Source organism: Phragmites australis, chromosome 24, assembly GCF_958298935.1.
Source record: "Phragmites australis chromosome 24, lpPhrAust1.1, whole genome shotgun sequence".
Classification (NCBI taxonomy): Eukaryota; Viridiplantae; Streptophyta; class Magnoliopsida; order Poales; family Poaceae; genus Phragmites; species Phragmites australis.
The window spans coordinates 11,398,621-11,414,897 of record NC_084944.1 but is presented as its reverse complement, the minus strand read 5'-3'; the positions used below and the strand labels follow the sequence as shown (position 1 = coordinate 11,414,897).

Sequence of the window (16,277 nt, the reverse complement as noted above, 5' to 3'; positions counted from 1 at the left end):
CATTGGGATACATATGAGTGTATGTTTCGATCTTGGGATCGAAAGTTCTGACCTGTACAGTTTGAGTCTAACAGCTAGTTTTTCAGAGTTAGGTATAAATACCCCTTTGACTCCTTGCATAGGGGCAGGTCTTTGGAGGTTGCTTCGCTGCCTTTGTGGTGCTTGTGAGAGCTTTTAGAACTTGGTGTTCCATCTTTGAGTGCTCTCGTCTCGTCTCTATCAATAATTTGTGAGAATCAAGCCTTTGTGGCATAGTGAGGATAGAGTAAGGTGTGTGGAGCCTGGGTTGTTCACACGTGTCGTATTAATTGCATGTATTTAAGCACTCGACGTTGATCGTGTGCGAGTTCGGGAGTTTTTTACTCTCGGAAACCACCGTCTCCTAGATGATTTGATAGTTGATTGCCAGTGATCTCCTCGAGTGAAGATTGTGAAGAGGCTCGAAAGTGGTAGTGGAACTCACTATCTCCGGAGTGGAGTAAGAGTTGGCCATGGTAGAGACGAGGAGTACATCGTGCAACCTCGTGAAAAAAAATGATTGAAAGTGACTTAGCTCAAGTGTGACCAAGCTTCCTCAACGGAGATATAGAATATCAGTAGATATCCGAACTTCGATAACAAATTATTTATCTCCGTATTTTCTTACTCTTGTGTATTATATTGTTTTAATTACTTGTATGCTTATTTGTATGCGCATTGAGTTAATTTTGTGAGATTCAATCTAGTTGTTTTTACTTGCATCGGAACATCTGATGAATAGTACCAAAACATCCGATGAACAGTAGAATCGGAACATCTGATGAATAGTATCAGACCTTCCGATTAGAGTTTCTTACATATCTTGCTAGAACTGAATAATCTTTGTCGCCCTAGGATTGTAATCTTCGTATTTGTTTCTAGTGATTGTGCACTAGTTGAGTTTAGCATATTTAGAATTTTTTACTTTTGAAAAATCTGTTAATTTATTTTTGCTGTGAGTTTAGACAAACTTTTGAACAAGAGGACAAAGTTTTCAAAAACGCCTATTCATTCCCACCCCACTCTAGACGACATCATTATCTTTCAACTCCAACTGCTCACAAAGCTTGCGCCCGCTCCACAACCTCCTCGGAGGGTCCTACAAGACACAAATACCGCCAAACCATCTAGATGATGGAAAGAGCTAAGAGTATCAAGTGTGTATCACTCACTTCATTCAACTCTAGCCTAATCACCTAGCTAGATGGACACTAGACCAAAACTAGCACTAATCAAATCATTAATCTTATATTAATTGTTTTGATCTTCAATGTGCTCAACTGAGGTGGCAATAACTCATCTCAAGTCTATGTATATCCTCTTGAACTCTAGCAACCTCAAATGGCTAGGGTGGTGGAGTATTAATAGCCCTAACACAGAAAACTAGTTGTTGCTCCTCGGACTCAGAAAACTATGAACACCGGACGTTCCGTTAGTACAACTTTCCTAGCATCGGAACATCCTATGATCATTGCTCATATGGGTAGAAAAACTACCCCTTATTGAACTCCTCATCATACAATCACTGGAACATCTGATGTCTGTAGCATATCATAAAATAGGCTCTTTGTAAACCATCTCTGGTGAAATCCTCCATTGATCATCGAAGCATCTGGTGTGAGCGCCGGAATATTTTGTGTGAGCACCGGAATTTTTGGTGGGTATAACTCAGAAATTTGCAATCTGTACTTCAGCCATAACTCTTTATTTCAGACTCTAGTTTTTATGATCTTGGACTATATGAAAAGCTTATGAAGCTGTCTACAACTTTTGTATTGACCACTTGAGCTGAAAACTCTTTTTTAAACACCAGAATATCCAGTGAAGCATCCGGTGAGTGTAACTAAAAAAATTGTCATCCGTATTTCGGCCATAACTTTTTGCTCTAGACTTTAATTTTGATAATCTTGGATTCTATGAAAAGCTTATGAAGAGCTCCACATGTTTTTACTAAAAACTTAATCTCAAAGCCATTAGTTAAAATCAAATTCTTGGACAAGTTAAATTCAATCATATTTTTGTTTTAGCTTCACTTCCTTTTGTTCCGGCATCAATTCTTGTTGCCTTGGGTCTTCTTATTGGTATATTAGGACTATATAACCATTTTTATGAAGTTATTCTTTGAGCTTGATGTCAAGTCCTGTGAGGTATTTAGAACCCTAAGACCATCTCTGTCATCTATAAGACTAAGGTCCTGTTTGTTTCCTGCTTCTGCTTCTGCTTCTGCTACCGGTAGAAGCCAAAAGCCAGAACAAACGGGGTTCTGGAGAAGTGGCTTCTGGAGAAGTCAAAAGCCTACTTCTGAGGAAAATAAACTAAAGCTGAGAAGCTCGCTGAGATGTGCTTTTCTGAGAAGCTATGTGCTGAGAAGTCAAAAATTTGTTGTAGAAGGCAACAGCCTATTTCCAAAAACAGCTTTTCAGACAAGCCAAAAACACAGCTTTTCAGAAAAGCTCAAAAGCAGAAGCTCAAACAAACAGGCCCTAAGCCTTTGCAATTTAGCAAATTAACCTTATTAGTTGATCATATTGACATTAATTATTAAAATATACTAATTCTATGCTAAGGTCATTAATCTTTCAAGTAGCCACGTGAAGAATTTGTGCTTCCCTTCTGCGTGAGCCTTCCCGATTGTCTTTCCGTCGAAGGTACACAACGACCGTTGAATTGCATCATGTAAGCCGACTTGGTCGTGTATACTCCATTGGCTGTCCACTTCCAGACTATATATATCTTATCAGCAAGATCCAAAAGCTATACTTGTTGAACCATGTCCCACAAGTTCCCAAACTGTGCAATTTGTTCTGCTGTAGACATTCGCCTTTGGCCTCCGGGTCCAGCTCTGGTATTCAAGCTCCTCCCTGACGGTTGTTTTTGCGCCATGCAAGCCGGTACAAGCTCGGTGCAATGTCCATTGGAGTCTGATCATGTAAACAGCTTGACGGCCAAAACACAGCCATCTTTGTATGCAAGCATGGGTTTAGTCTACGCATATTGGCTACATGCAAGCAGCCAAGCATGCATGGCGCAGCTATTGTTAGGGCTTGTTTGGTCCTGTTTGGATAAGTTATGATTTTAAAGCTTCTAATGGTTGACAAAATGATTGGAACCGTTAAATTTTGATGGTTGATTTTTATAATAAATTTTTTGCTTCTTAGCATATCAAAAGTTAAAAAAGTTCCTCTTAGTCTACTTCTTAAGTTTTAATTCATTTCAATCACAACCGCTTCCTTAGATAACCAAAAACTACCAGAAGTCAAGACCATAAGCCAAACCCTTGAATAACTTTTGTTTTTTTAAGAAAAAAAGCCCGAAAAAGCCTATTCAAAGGAGGCCTTTATTTGAGCTTCTTCTTCTTGCTTTTCTATTGCCAAAAATCAAAAGCTTATACAAACGAGATTGCTGAAAAATGATTTTTAGAGAGGCTAGAAGCTTACTTTTAACAAAATAAATTAAAAACTAAGAAACTAACTGAGAGTAGCTTTTTAGAAAAATAATATGTTGAAAAGTTAAGAACTTATTTATTTAGACTTCTACTTTTGATTTCTAGCTGAAAAACTACTTTTGGCTTTTCTGAAAAGCTATTTTTGAATTTTAGTATTAATATTTACAATAAATTTTTAACTTCTTAACACATCAAAAGCTAAAAAAAAGCTCATTTCAACTAGCTTATTAGCTTCTAATTTATTTGCTCAGAAACAAGCTTATAAAGAAGCTAACCCTATTTATTTAGGCTTCTAGTTTCTACGAAACAAAAACCAATAAAAGTTCAAACAAACAGATCTAAAATTTTGTTATAAAAATCATCAACTAAAATTAAAAAACATAGCTTTAAAAAAAATAAAAAACTGAAATCCAAACAAATAAACGTGACAACCCATAATATGCAGATGGACCATAGCAATGGATGTACAACACAGAATCCATGACGCCAAACGTACAGGCATATACATCAAACTGCAGCTTTGTTTATCGGCTCAATTCTGATAAAGCCATCCTCAAGAGCATTATTCCGGCAATATCAACATGCCCAACAGAGTTTATATATAGGCTAATATATAGCACACGGAGTCACAGACGGCGGTAAGTCTGCAGACAATGAGATTTAAATACCAAGATTTTACTCGATGGTTCTATGAATGTCATTTACGAATGAAAAACACCAAGGAAAGAAAAAAGACATCTGATGACTTTGCGATGCACCTCCATTGACTCAAGATAAATCCACACTCCAATGAAAAGCCCATGTGAAAGCGCGCATATAATGGAGTTTCTGGTACTCAAACACAGGACCTAACCGTGATGCAAACATCATGGGACAATTCGGACGCCTTGAAGCTGGAGAAGATTTGAGTGCTGGTGATAAGATGAACCCTATTACCAAAGTGCTGGCAGTTTAATAGTCAAGGGGACAACCTCTCGATGCGCCACACTGTACTCCCATCTACTTCTCGCTGCGAGTATTGTAGCCTGTTTACATCAAATTATCTCAGGTTATAAAGTATCTGTTGTTTCTTTCAGGGGCATTCAGTGGGGTTTCAAAGAACAGAATGCATAGCGAAAATAATGGACATACGAAACATACCGGTCATGCAGTCGAGACTGTTGGCCTTGCCAGAACTCAAAAAGTGATGGTGTCAATCTGTAGCCACCCCAGTATTCAGGCTTCGGGATTAAGCTACTGCAGTTCCAGAACACAACCATGATATATTTAAAACTCCAGAGAATATGCTGATTTCAGGATTCAGTAGCGAGCATGCTGCTAATTAGATATTCACAAAGTTTAGCAACTTTGACCAAGGCATCAAGTGCTGTACATAGGCATCTAATTGTAGATTTGTATTTCATAGCAAACATGTTCCACTAATGCCGAGACAGTGTTCTGGAAACTTTGATATGTACTCTAAAATACACATGGCACTACTCTGAACAAACAGTTCAATGAAATCTCCCCATCATTTTGGAAAGAGTAAACCACAATATTCATCAGCTGCAACGGAGGAGGATAGTTGCGGTGCATATTGCATACTGTCGATTGACAAAGGAAATGGCTAGGAGCTTAGGAAGGTGCAGACATTTGATGGGTGAGCTATTTTATGTTTATGGTGCTTGGTCATTCATTATCACCAATAACAATCACCACTTGAGTATGAAAGTTGCCATTCGTCAAACTGGCTTTATGAATAGTGGGTTGCTCATAGTCCTCTAAATATTTGAAGATGATATTCATGTTACTGTAAACACAATATCTAAATACAAGATCAATCTGACAATCTAATAAAAATGGCAAATGAATCGCCAGCGAACAAAGCAGCTTAAAGTGATTTTTTCACGCCAAGCAAAGCAGGAAGATCATGCAATGGAACCAAATATGGATGCTGTTGGCTTGTTAAACTCACCCATCAGAATATTTTTGTTCCAACTCCTTGTATGCCTGTTGAAGAACTTCCCTTCCAGCGATGACAGTGCTCTGGTTAATAACATAATTAATATGATTTTTCTTCTTGGCAAATGCTGTGACTTCTACATCATCTTTCGAGTAAAAGATGTGGCAACAGTAAGTTTAAGCTTACAATCCTATATTACCACAGTACCTGCTTGCTGGCTATGGCACCAAGCTGGCTTCCTCGTGGGCGGCTGTGGAAATACTTCTCAGATTCTTCTTCTGGAACCTTCTGAACAGACCCTTCAACTCTCACCTGCAGAACAATAAAGCCCACACATCAGCAGTTAGAGCCTGCAATAGACATTATTTTCTTTGTCCCAGTTTTGAAACATGGCTCGTTCAACAAATAAATATTACTGAATGCATAAGTCTAATTGAGACCCCAGTCAATAATTCGGTTACAAAATCAAGCAGTGAATGAATGTAGCTCACAAAAATAGCACAAAGGCAACAGGTACGCTAAATGGAGATTCCTAAAAGGACCAACCTAACAATGTAGTAGTAAAACGATATTATGATGAAATGAGCTTATTTGGCACTTTAGACACCATACATACATTATTAACAGGAACAAGTTCAATTCACAACCCTGAAATTGTCGCGTAGTCTGATTTTCACCCCAGTGCAAAACCAGAAATATTACCCCCCTCAACTCTAGAAACAATCCAAATTACCCTTCAACCATTGCAAGGTGGTTTTAGCTCACTTGGCATACACTTGGCAATGGGCCCCACATGTCAAGTGTCACATTACTTCCTCTGATTCCTCCACCTCCACTTGCACAAAGGAATCGTCGACGAACTGCACCACCGAGCCATGAGGAGAAATCAGCGACAAAAGGCGCCACCGAACCGGAGCATGGAGCAAGGCCTTGATGGGACTGGAGTGCCTCCTCCTCAGCGATGGCGGCAGCAGGAGCGCGGACTGGAGGTGGCAGAGGTGTTGGTGGGGGAGATGATGAACAATGACGGTTTGATCAAGAAGCCAACGTTGGCGTGAGGCGATGAGCCCAAGCAAATCTAGAGGCAGCGACAAGACATAGCGCAAGTACAAATCAAGCTCCCAGCAGACCACTGCTCTTCCTCTTCTCCAAATCGAGGTCAGGACAGAGTGCCTGCAGGTCATCTTCTCCAAGTCTAATGGTAGAGTGCTTGCAAGCTAGCCTAGGCCATCCTCAAATCAATCAAGAAACTGAAATTGCAAAGGAGCAGCAAGATCCCCAAATCAGCTGAGCAACGAAGCCCAACCAATGGCTCATGCTTGACTAATACATAGAGAAGAGGAGCAAGCTTCAGTGGGTGTTGTCACCTTGGAAAAGAAGAAGAGGAGCGGAGCATAGGTACCACCGTACCAGATTTGCGGCTGCATCACGTCCTGCAGCTCTATGACAGGAACGGCGCCTCCACAGGACTTGGAGTAGAATGGCTCGCAGACGGCGCTTCAAAGCTTGGCAGGAGGAGGGCAGCGTATCTTGGAAGGGCCTCACAACAGCGTTGGCCATGGAAATAGGAGGGGGGGGGGGGGCGAGAGAGAGAGAGAGACCTAATTCACGCGCGCTCGTAGCACAATGCGCGAACCACCCCGACAGCCCCCCCCCCCCTTCCATTTTTGGAATCTTTTTCCCTCTTCGTATTTCCTTTTTTGGAAAAGTTTGCACGAGAAAAGTTTGTCGAAAAGTTCTGAGAAAAAAAGTTAACAAGAAAAGTTTACTTGGAAAAGTTTTTTTAAAAAAATTACGTGGGCCCCATGCTAAAGTTGTCCGTGACTTGGGCTCCAGCGGTCATGCACGGAACATGATTTCTGGAGAGAGAGGAGGAAGAAGATGAGAAGGCTGACGAGTGGGCCTGATTTGGGTTATGTGGAACAAATCAGGGTTAAAAGGATACAGGGGGTAATTTGGATGGTTTCTAGAGTTGGGGGGGGGGGAGAATTTTTGGTTTTGCACTTCAAGGGTGAAAATCAGACTACACAAGTTCAGGGGGGGGGGGGGGGAATTGTACTTGTTCCCTATTAACACATTATTAATGATTTGGAAGATAAGTAACATTCTGTTAGTTAGAGAAGCTTCCGTGCATGTTAGAAAATTCGTTTTGTGTTACTGATTGAAAAGATATTTGCCCTTCCTAGTCGCCATGTAATACAGCAGACAGCAGAAACTATCCTTTAATACTACAATAGGGATTGGTAAAATCACCTGACGGTTCATCTCATTCCAATAGAAAAGGAGTGCTGCATTCGGATTCTCAGATAAGTCATGTGCCTTCTGGCTACCATAATTTGTGTACCTGCACAAGAACCCATCAAAGCATGAGTCAACAATTTCTATGGAACTTCACTGAAATGGGAGACTGTATAACAGTGTCTGCCGCATACCAAACAAATCCCTGCTTATCAAAACCCTTTAAAAGGACCATTCTTGAAGTACTGCACATATAACCAGGGACAAACAATTATCATTCTGAATTTCTTATACAAGGGGTAACCGGCTTACTAAGCTGAAAGAAACATTTAAAGAATAAAGAGCCATACGGTTTTCCCCCTTTGTTGACAGTTGTTAAAGCCATAGCATTTGGCTCACGCAGGCCGGCAGAAACTGCTTCATCAAACCATCTACTGAACTAAAAATAAATGAAAACAAAAACATTCATTAGAACAAGAAAAGGTTGTTCAAAGAAAAGGATGACTAATCGAAAGTTGATTCAAGCTGACCAAACCTGATCGAATGGATCAGGCATCACTTGACTCTCAAGAAGTTCTGGGGAAATATAGTTCTCCCTGAGACATGAAATGTCAACAGTTGGAGCTTGTCCAATTCTCACACACATCGAGGTGCCAGGATATGGAGGAAGCTTGAGTCCATATTTGCTCAAGATAGGTGGGGGAACAAACCTACCCCCAAGAAAATGGTGTGGACCAGTGAATTTTTTCGCACACAGCTTCGGTGCAGTCAATGATATCTAGAGACACCACAATTACTTAAAAGATGAGATTTGGTATTTTCAAATAAAATGCACTTATGTTGATACATGAATTCCAACCCAGAAAGCTTCTAAATAGGATGCTAACCAGCATATCAGGTTTAATCCCACCTCCATCGACATCTCCCTCTTCAACATGCCATCCAGAAGGAATGTCAACAGAAACAATTGCTGGTCTTCTATCCAAACTGCCAATAACACTAAATGAAACAAGCCTTTGGATAAGATCATCAAAGGGCGGTCTGGGTGTCCCTGTCAAAAGATTCCAACGAAAAAACAAAAACATAAGTAAAAATAATGGAAAGCACAATTGATCTATGTCAGGAATGCAAGCATACGCTCTTTTGAGTTCAATCCGATTCAGTTTACTCTAAATGATAGCATTAGCAGCATTTTCTAAATTAACAAGCCATTCTGGATTTGATAAAATTATGTAATAAACCAGGCCTCAGTTGCTCCCAATTATTCTATATACTTCCAGACCAAAAACCTTTTATAATAAAAGGACAAGAATACAGTGTTTTACCTAAAAATCATGTTACTAATGAGTTTCATTCAAATTTGGAAAGTAGCAGTATGCTTCATCTAGAAAAACATCATTGTGCTAGTTGAAAGCTTAACTGTTGTTTTGCTTACAGTCCTGGTAAATACATTCTAACATGTGCTCTATAGAAAGAGCTGAGTCTCTCGGCACGGCTCTTTCTTCTCGCCTGCATGTTAGCTAGTTAGTTAGCCACAATCTAGCCTAGAGCTCTTGTATAAATGTACGTCTAGATACTCAATAGAACGAGAGCGTTGCATTCATATTCTCTACATGGTATCAGCTTAAACGATCCCCTCAACCTCTTCCACTGCTCTCGCTTTCCTTGCAATGGCAACCAGTTCATCCTCCGACGGATCGGTCAACACCGGCAACCCCTTCCTTCCCACCTAGGCCGCCCCCATCGCCATCTCCACTAAATCAATCCAACTGGTGAACATTCACAACCACGTCCCTATCACCTTGGATTTGGCAGAATCAAACTTCTCTACCTGGAGCTCGTTCTTCACCACCGCCTTCCGGAAGTTCAACTTGCACGATCATGTCAATGGCATGGTGGACGCACAGTTACGCCTCAACGACGCTGAATGGACCCAGAACGACTACAACGTGGTCCTGGCTCTACACCGTTTCGCCTAAGATCCTCAGCATCATACACCGGCCCAACGACACCACGTACTACATATGGACAGCGATCTCCAATCTCTTCCTCGACAACAGCATGTCACGCACCGTCTACGCCCAACAAGAGTTCCACAGCTTGTACCAAGGTGAGCTCTCCACCACTGAGTACTGCGGCAAACTCAAGAGGCTTGTTGATACATTGCATGATGTGGGTGCTTCGATCACCGACACGGCGCTCGTCATCAACACCTTGAGTGGCTCGAACTCCAAGTTTAGCCACGCTATCTTCGTGCTCACCTTGAAGACCCTGATACCGAGCTTCATCTACGAGCGCTTCTACCTTCTCCAAGAGGAAAATCATATGATTCATACAGCCAGGATGGAGGCTGTAACGACACTGCTTGCTACCGCCTCCACAGGCAACCAGTCATCCAACATGGGCGCTTCTTCAAGAAATCCCTCACCTCCATCCTCCAACGGTCGTGAACGCTGCAAAAAAAAAACGAAGCAGAATGACAGTCGCTTCCATAACTCAGGCACCACCAGCAGCGCGCATAACCACCATCAGCTCCACCGTTGACCTAGGTCTCCTCCTACAATCCCTGGAAGGGTGTTGTCCAGGCCTGGCCGATGCCACAGCTGCGCGCACCAGGCGCCAGCATCCTTGGACCGCAACCAAGCGTTGCACCTCAGGCCATGACCGCGTCATGCACACCATCCTCCAACCTCGACATGCCTCCACCTGCTCAATCTTAGGCTCCAACGGGTCTGTTCTCCACCGTTCAAGGGATGCCCACCAACAACCCGTACTCTGGCGGCGGCTATTGGTTCGTCAACACTGGCACTACGTCTCACATGACGTCCACCCCTGATAGCACTTCCTCCTACTCACCCATTCCCTCTTCTTCCCGCATCATCGTAGACAATAGTGCATCTCTCCCTGTTTAGTACACTAGGCTTGTTTCTTTCTCAACCTCTCGCTCACCCATGCATCTTAACAATGTCCTTATTTCACCAGCTCTTATCAAGAATTTAGTTTTCGTTCATGCTTTGACTAAAGATAATTCAGTTTTGGTTGAATTTCACCCTGTTGGCTTTTCCATTAAGGATCTTCAAAGCACAACACTGCTCTGATGTGACAGCTCGGGTGACCTCTACCCTTTGCGCACGTCCAACTCCACTGGCCCTCCACAGAGCTACCTTGCCACCACCAACTCTGACATCGGGTACGCTCATCTCGGCCATCCAGGGCACACCTCCCTCTGCAGGGTCTTACATTCATTCAGTTATTCATGTAAGAAATCAGATAGCCACACGTCACACCTGTTGTCTAGACAAACATGTGCGTCTTCCTTTTCCCGATTCCACCACTATTGCTAGTTCTCCCTTTCAAGTTATGCATTGCGACGTCTCCAATAAGGAGCAACTCCAGTTTTCAATATTACCTGGCTGTTTTAGATGATTTCTCACATTATACATGAACTTTCCCTTACGTCACAAGTCTGATGTCCTCTTCTCATCTCTTTCCATGCTTATGTCTGTACGCAATTTCAGCACCTCATCATTAGTTTCCAAAGAGGGGAAGGAGTTTGATAATCATGCCTCTCGCTCATTCTTTGCATCTCACGGCATTGTTCTATATCTTACATGTCCATACACATCACAAAAGAACGGTCGTGCCAAGAGTTATTCGCACTTTGAATGAATGTGTTTGCACCCTTCTCTTTCAAGCCAATGTGCCACCGACCCTCTGGCCTGATGCCCTTGCCACCGTAACGTACCTGCTTAATCATTGACCATGTTGCCCACGAGATCTCCCCCAGACTACGAACACCTTCGCACATTCGGTTGCCTGTGCTACCCTAATATCACTACCACCGCACCATATAAACTAGTGCATCGCTTCATGGCTTGCATTTTTCTAGGGTATCCACTGAACACTAAAGGATATCATTGTTACGATTCAGACTCTCGGCGCGTGATCACATCCCGTCACGTTTACTTCGATGAACGTGTTTTCCCATTTCGCCAGGTGCAACCCTCGTCAACAGCTTGAGCTGACGGCTCTTCGCAGGTGTCAGATCTCATACCTATACCAGCACCCGCACCACGACGCGCACCTGCTCCAGCACATCACGTTGACCAATCGCCTCCTCCTGCGGTAGCAATAGCTCCAGCAAGCAGCGGCTCGACTACAACTGAACGGGTCCATGACGCACTGGCCGGCGTGCTAGCACTGGCACGCGACGAAACAGACATTGCTCTAGACCCTGATCGCGCCACAATGCTTGGTGCTCTAGCTCCGGATTGCCAAGCAACGGCGGGCGTCTCAACCGTATGCTTGGGAACCGCCATGACAACTATGGTTGCACCACGTCCGCCTCCACATCAAGCTCTTCATTCAATGGTGACTCGAGCAAAGGTTGGGATCCTGAAGCCAAATCACCGCTATGCCAATGTCGCCGCAATTTCATCCACAACGCCAGTTCTGTGATTCCGACTGGTTGTAGGCCATGATGGAGTACGACGCGTTTAAGGCCAACAACACCTGGACGCTTGTACCTCAACCACACGGTGCCAACATCATCGGCGGAAAATGAATCTTCCGCAACAAACACAAGCCACATGGCAGCCTCGAACACTGCAAGGCACGATGGGTGGTCTGGGGGTTCAACCAACGTCCCAACGTGGATTTTGACCAGACCTTTTCCCCTGTCGTCAAGCTTGTGTCGATCCAAACGTTGCTGCACATCGTTGCGTCGCATGTCTGGTTTGTCCATCAGCTAGACATGAAAAACGTGTTTCTTCATGAGGAACTCTCCGTGTGCATCTATAGTTAGCAGTCGGTCGGCTTCATAGATCCAACACACCCGAACCATGTGTGCCTTTTGTCCAAGTCCTTTTACGGACTTCGATGGCACTAAGCGCCTAGTACTAGCGTTTCATCGGCCATCTTCGACACATCGACTTTGTCACCACCGGTTCTGATTCTTCATTGTTTGTGCTACACATAGGGCTGGAAACGACCTTTCTTCTCTTGTACGTGGATAATATCATACTGATAGGCTCATCGACGGTGCTCCTTCATCTTATCATTGACCATCTTCACTCGGCCTTTGCCATAAAAGACCTTGGTCCGCTACATTTCTTCGTCGTCATCAAGTACGGTACTCTAATTTGGGTTTCTTCCTCAACCAGGAACAATACACTGAGGACCTCTTGGAGCACACCAGGGTGGCAAACTGCAAACCCGCAACAACCCCGATGGATACCAAGCCAAAGTCCTCAGCGTCGACTAGATCGCTGGCGGCGGATTCCTCCAACTACCATAGCACATAGTCGGAGCGCTTCAGCACCTCACAATCAAGGCCTAACTTGGCATATGCAGTGCACCAAGTGTGCCTTCATATGCATCAGCCTCGTTATCACCATTGGGGCCTTGTCAAGCGCATCTTGAGGTACATTCGTGGAACAACCTCTCATGGGCTCCAACTCCACAAGTCAACATCGACAAATCTTGTGGCGTACAAGGACGCCGACTGGGCAGGCTGTCCCAACACACGCCACTCTACATCAGGGTATTGTGTCTTCCTCGGTGATTATCTGATCTCATGGTCCTCAAAGCGACAGCCTACCATCTCGTGTTCTAGCACCAAAGCTGAGTACCGAGGAGTGTCTAACTTCGTCGCGGAATCTGCTCGGCGAACTACATCATGGCTTCCACAAGGCAACAGTCATGTATTGCGACGTCTCTACCGTGTACTTGGCAGCAAATCTCGTTCATCATCAGCGCTTGAAGCACGTTGAACTCGACATACATTTTGTTCGTGAAAAGGTGGCTTTAGGTGACCTCCACGTCATTCATGTCCCCACTCACCTACTATTCGCGAACATCATGATGAAGGGCTTGTCGACAGCACTATTTGAAGACTTCCGCAACAGTCTATGCATCACAAAGACTGCCCCGGGGGGGGGGGGGGTTAGAAAGAGTTGAGTCCACGCATGTATCTACATGCTACCGTTTGCGTGGCCCCCTCAGTTACCGAGTCTCTCGACATGGCTCCCACTTGTCGCCTGCATGTTAGCTAGTTAGTTAGCCACGATCTAGCCTAGAGCTCTTGTATAAATGTACATCCAGATATTCAATACAACTGTGTGCTGCATTCCTATTTTCTACATGCTCCACTATAATTTTCAATTTCTCAACTCCTCTCGATAAGGAGCAATAACAGGTACTATACTAGTAGCAGTTTAATTGATAATCTATGACCCAGCTTTACAAATCATATGAAATAGAATGTTCACAATTAATAAAACTACAGGATGCAAGCAGGGCAACGATTAATCTATGGCAGAAGCTTCACATTAAAATCAGTGAACACAAACAAGACCAGAAAGGAAGGTTATAAAAAGCACACATACCATGAAATGAGAAACCAAACATTGCATCAACAATAATGTTGAACTCCGTTGATAAGTCCTCAGGTAGGTCTTCAACAGACAGGAATGGGATCGCCAGTGATTCAAGCTAAAAAGCACGAGAATTGTTCAAATTATATCGGAAAACAAGGAACCATACATCACGCCAAGAAAATGAGGGAGGTGTGATGGTTTACCTGAGTAACAAGACCAGAGTACAGAGATTTGGGTGTGCGCTTTGGGTAGCAAACAGAGGGCCTATATCCAAAGTGATAAAGATGACGAGCAGCTACCAGACCATCACCGCCATTATTTCCTGGACCACATATAAGAAGGACCCTTGTATGTTCACCCAACTTGTAAACCTGTGTTGATGATGAACTTTTCACGAACCACCAAGTGTGCAGGCAGAAAACTTAAAGAAAACGTTTGATTTAAGAAGGAAAACTAAAGAAACTAACATAACCATGCACAGTAATGTTAGCTCCTATAAAACATATGTACCACTTTGTATGGTATGATTGTGTTTCCATTCTTTCAACCGTCCTTAGTGGAAGCTCAAAACTAGTAAGCCACCAGGGTCATGAGTTGGTTTATCCATTTTTTACATAGCAGACCATATCCCAAATAAGTTAACAGGAAACGGTACTTTCGATCTTATTCAACAAGAGAAGAAAGCTACAGCTAAACTCGAACCCAGACGGTTTTGTGCTTGAAATTTTATATGAGGCAAGTAACGTGCAAATACAACACACCGACCTTGCCAATGTCGCCAATAAATTCCACGATATGATAGATATAGGACGATCAAGTTTCAGCAGCAGATTATCAATGCACGACAACTTGGACATTGTGCAATCCGCTAATGCTACAGAAACTTGATTTCCCAGAACTACACCTCACGACGCACTATCACTACCATCAACAACGACACAGGGACACGGATATTCCGGTCCATCCGCAAAATCACCAGAGATGCTGTGACCCAATTACGCTGAACATCACTAATTCAGTTCGAGAGCAGCAACGGGAACTCGATTCGTTTACCTCCGCAACAGCCGCCGCGACGCTCAGCCCAGCGAGCTCCTGCAAAGACAGCCAAATCAGACGATCAGTACCGATACCGCACCCCAATAACAGAGCAACAGCAGCAGGGGAAGCGCTCCCCTGACCATGAGCTGGTCGACGCTGAAGCCGAGCGGGCCCATGAGCTGCTCGTCGATCTCCCCCGCTTCGCGCTGCGAGAGGTGCGTCACCTCCGCGGCCGCGGCCGACGCCGCCAGAGACGCCATGCCTCGCCTCGGCGGGAGGGAGAGAAAAGGGGAGCTCGGCGAGGCGGCGGGGAAGCGGGGAAAGCGGCGGGCGGGGGGAGAAGGCGGGAGGCGTAGGTGGGGGGTAGGGTTTTGGGAGGTCGGGGAGAAGAGAGGAGGGGAGGCAGCGGCGGCGTTGGTGGTGGTGGAGGAGAGGAGGAATGGCATAGCAAGGGAGATGGCGGTGGTAGCCGATTTGTTGCGGGTTCTGGATGCGACGGCCAGCATCCTGAGCTGGCTCGGCTGACTAGCGGCTACGGTGTGGGCGACTGGTGACGTCGTGTGTGTAGTAGCACGGCAGGTCGGCAGCTGGTCATAAGCTACACAGAACGTAGGGTAATGTGGCCATCTATATGTACTATCCATGTACCACGACATTCTAACAAAAATATAAATATTAAATATAATAATATTAATCATAAACTTAATAAATGTTCATGTAAATACGTCATAGAAGCGTCACTGAATAAATATATTGAGAACGAAATTGTAGTCTGATTTCATATATGATTCAAAAACAGAGGAGAAGATTATCCGTAAATTTCCCTTCTAATTTTTTATTTATTTTTATTAGTAAAACATGTCTCATATCTTAACGAGATAGAGAGGCTCGAGGATCAGAGTGGATGATAAAAGGTGAATAAATTATTCAAACTTTAGAGATTTTATTAGATGAGAGTACAATAAGAGAAAGAGGTGATACGAAAATCAACTCGTGTTTTATATAGTAGAGACTAGAAAGAGCGAACACAAACAATACTATGTCCACATAAAAAATACACATGTAACAATCAGCACCATTCAGATCTATAAACACCATACACAATAACCCATATTCAGTTGACGCCGTGTAATTGCATCAAAAAGCCAAGATTGCATTGTCCCTCCTCTCACCTCGCTATTTACCCTATCTCCTTCACCATCCTCCCTAATCCCACTCC

The 16,277-nt window shown here is 43.7% G+C and overlaps 1 protein-coding gene across 1 annotated transcript; it reads right to left on the bottom strand.

Annotated features, from left to right (window-relative positions):
• Positions 1 to 3,966: 3,966 nt before the first annotated feature.
• LOC133907466 (pyridoxine/pyridoxamine 5'-phosphate oxidase 1, chloroplastic-like) lies at positions 3,967 to 15,636 on the bottom strand. The gene is made up of 13 exons (XM_062349520.1): positions 15,199 to 15,636; positions 15,074 to 15,112; positions 14,224 to 14,391; positions 14,030 to 14,135; positions 8,531 to 8,694; positions 8,179 to 8,421; positions 7,994 to 8,082; positions 7,838 to 7,888; positions 7,659 to 7,749; positions 5,613 to 5,717; positions 5,418 to 5,488; positions 4,604 to 4,699; positions 3,967 to 4,488 (listed from the first exon to the last, which is right to left on the bottom strand). Exons 1-13 carry the CDS (start codon positions 15,562 to 15,564, stop codon positions 4,422 to 4,424), a joined length of 1,656 nt encoding a protein of 551 aa, XP_062205504.1. The 5' UTR covers positions 15,565 to 15,636; the 3' UTR covers positions 3,967 to 4,421.
• Positions 15,637 to 16,277: the final 641 nt, after the last annotated feature.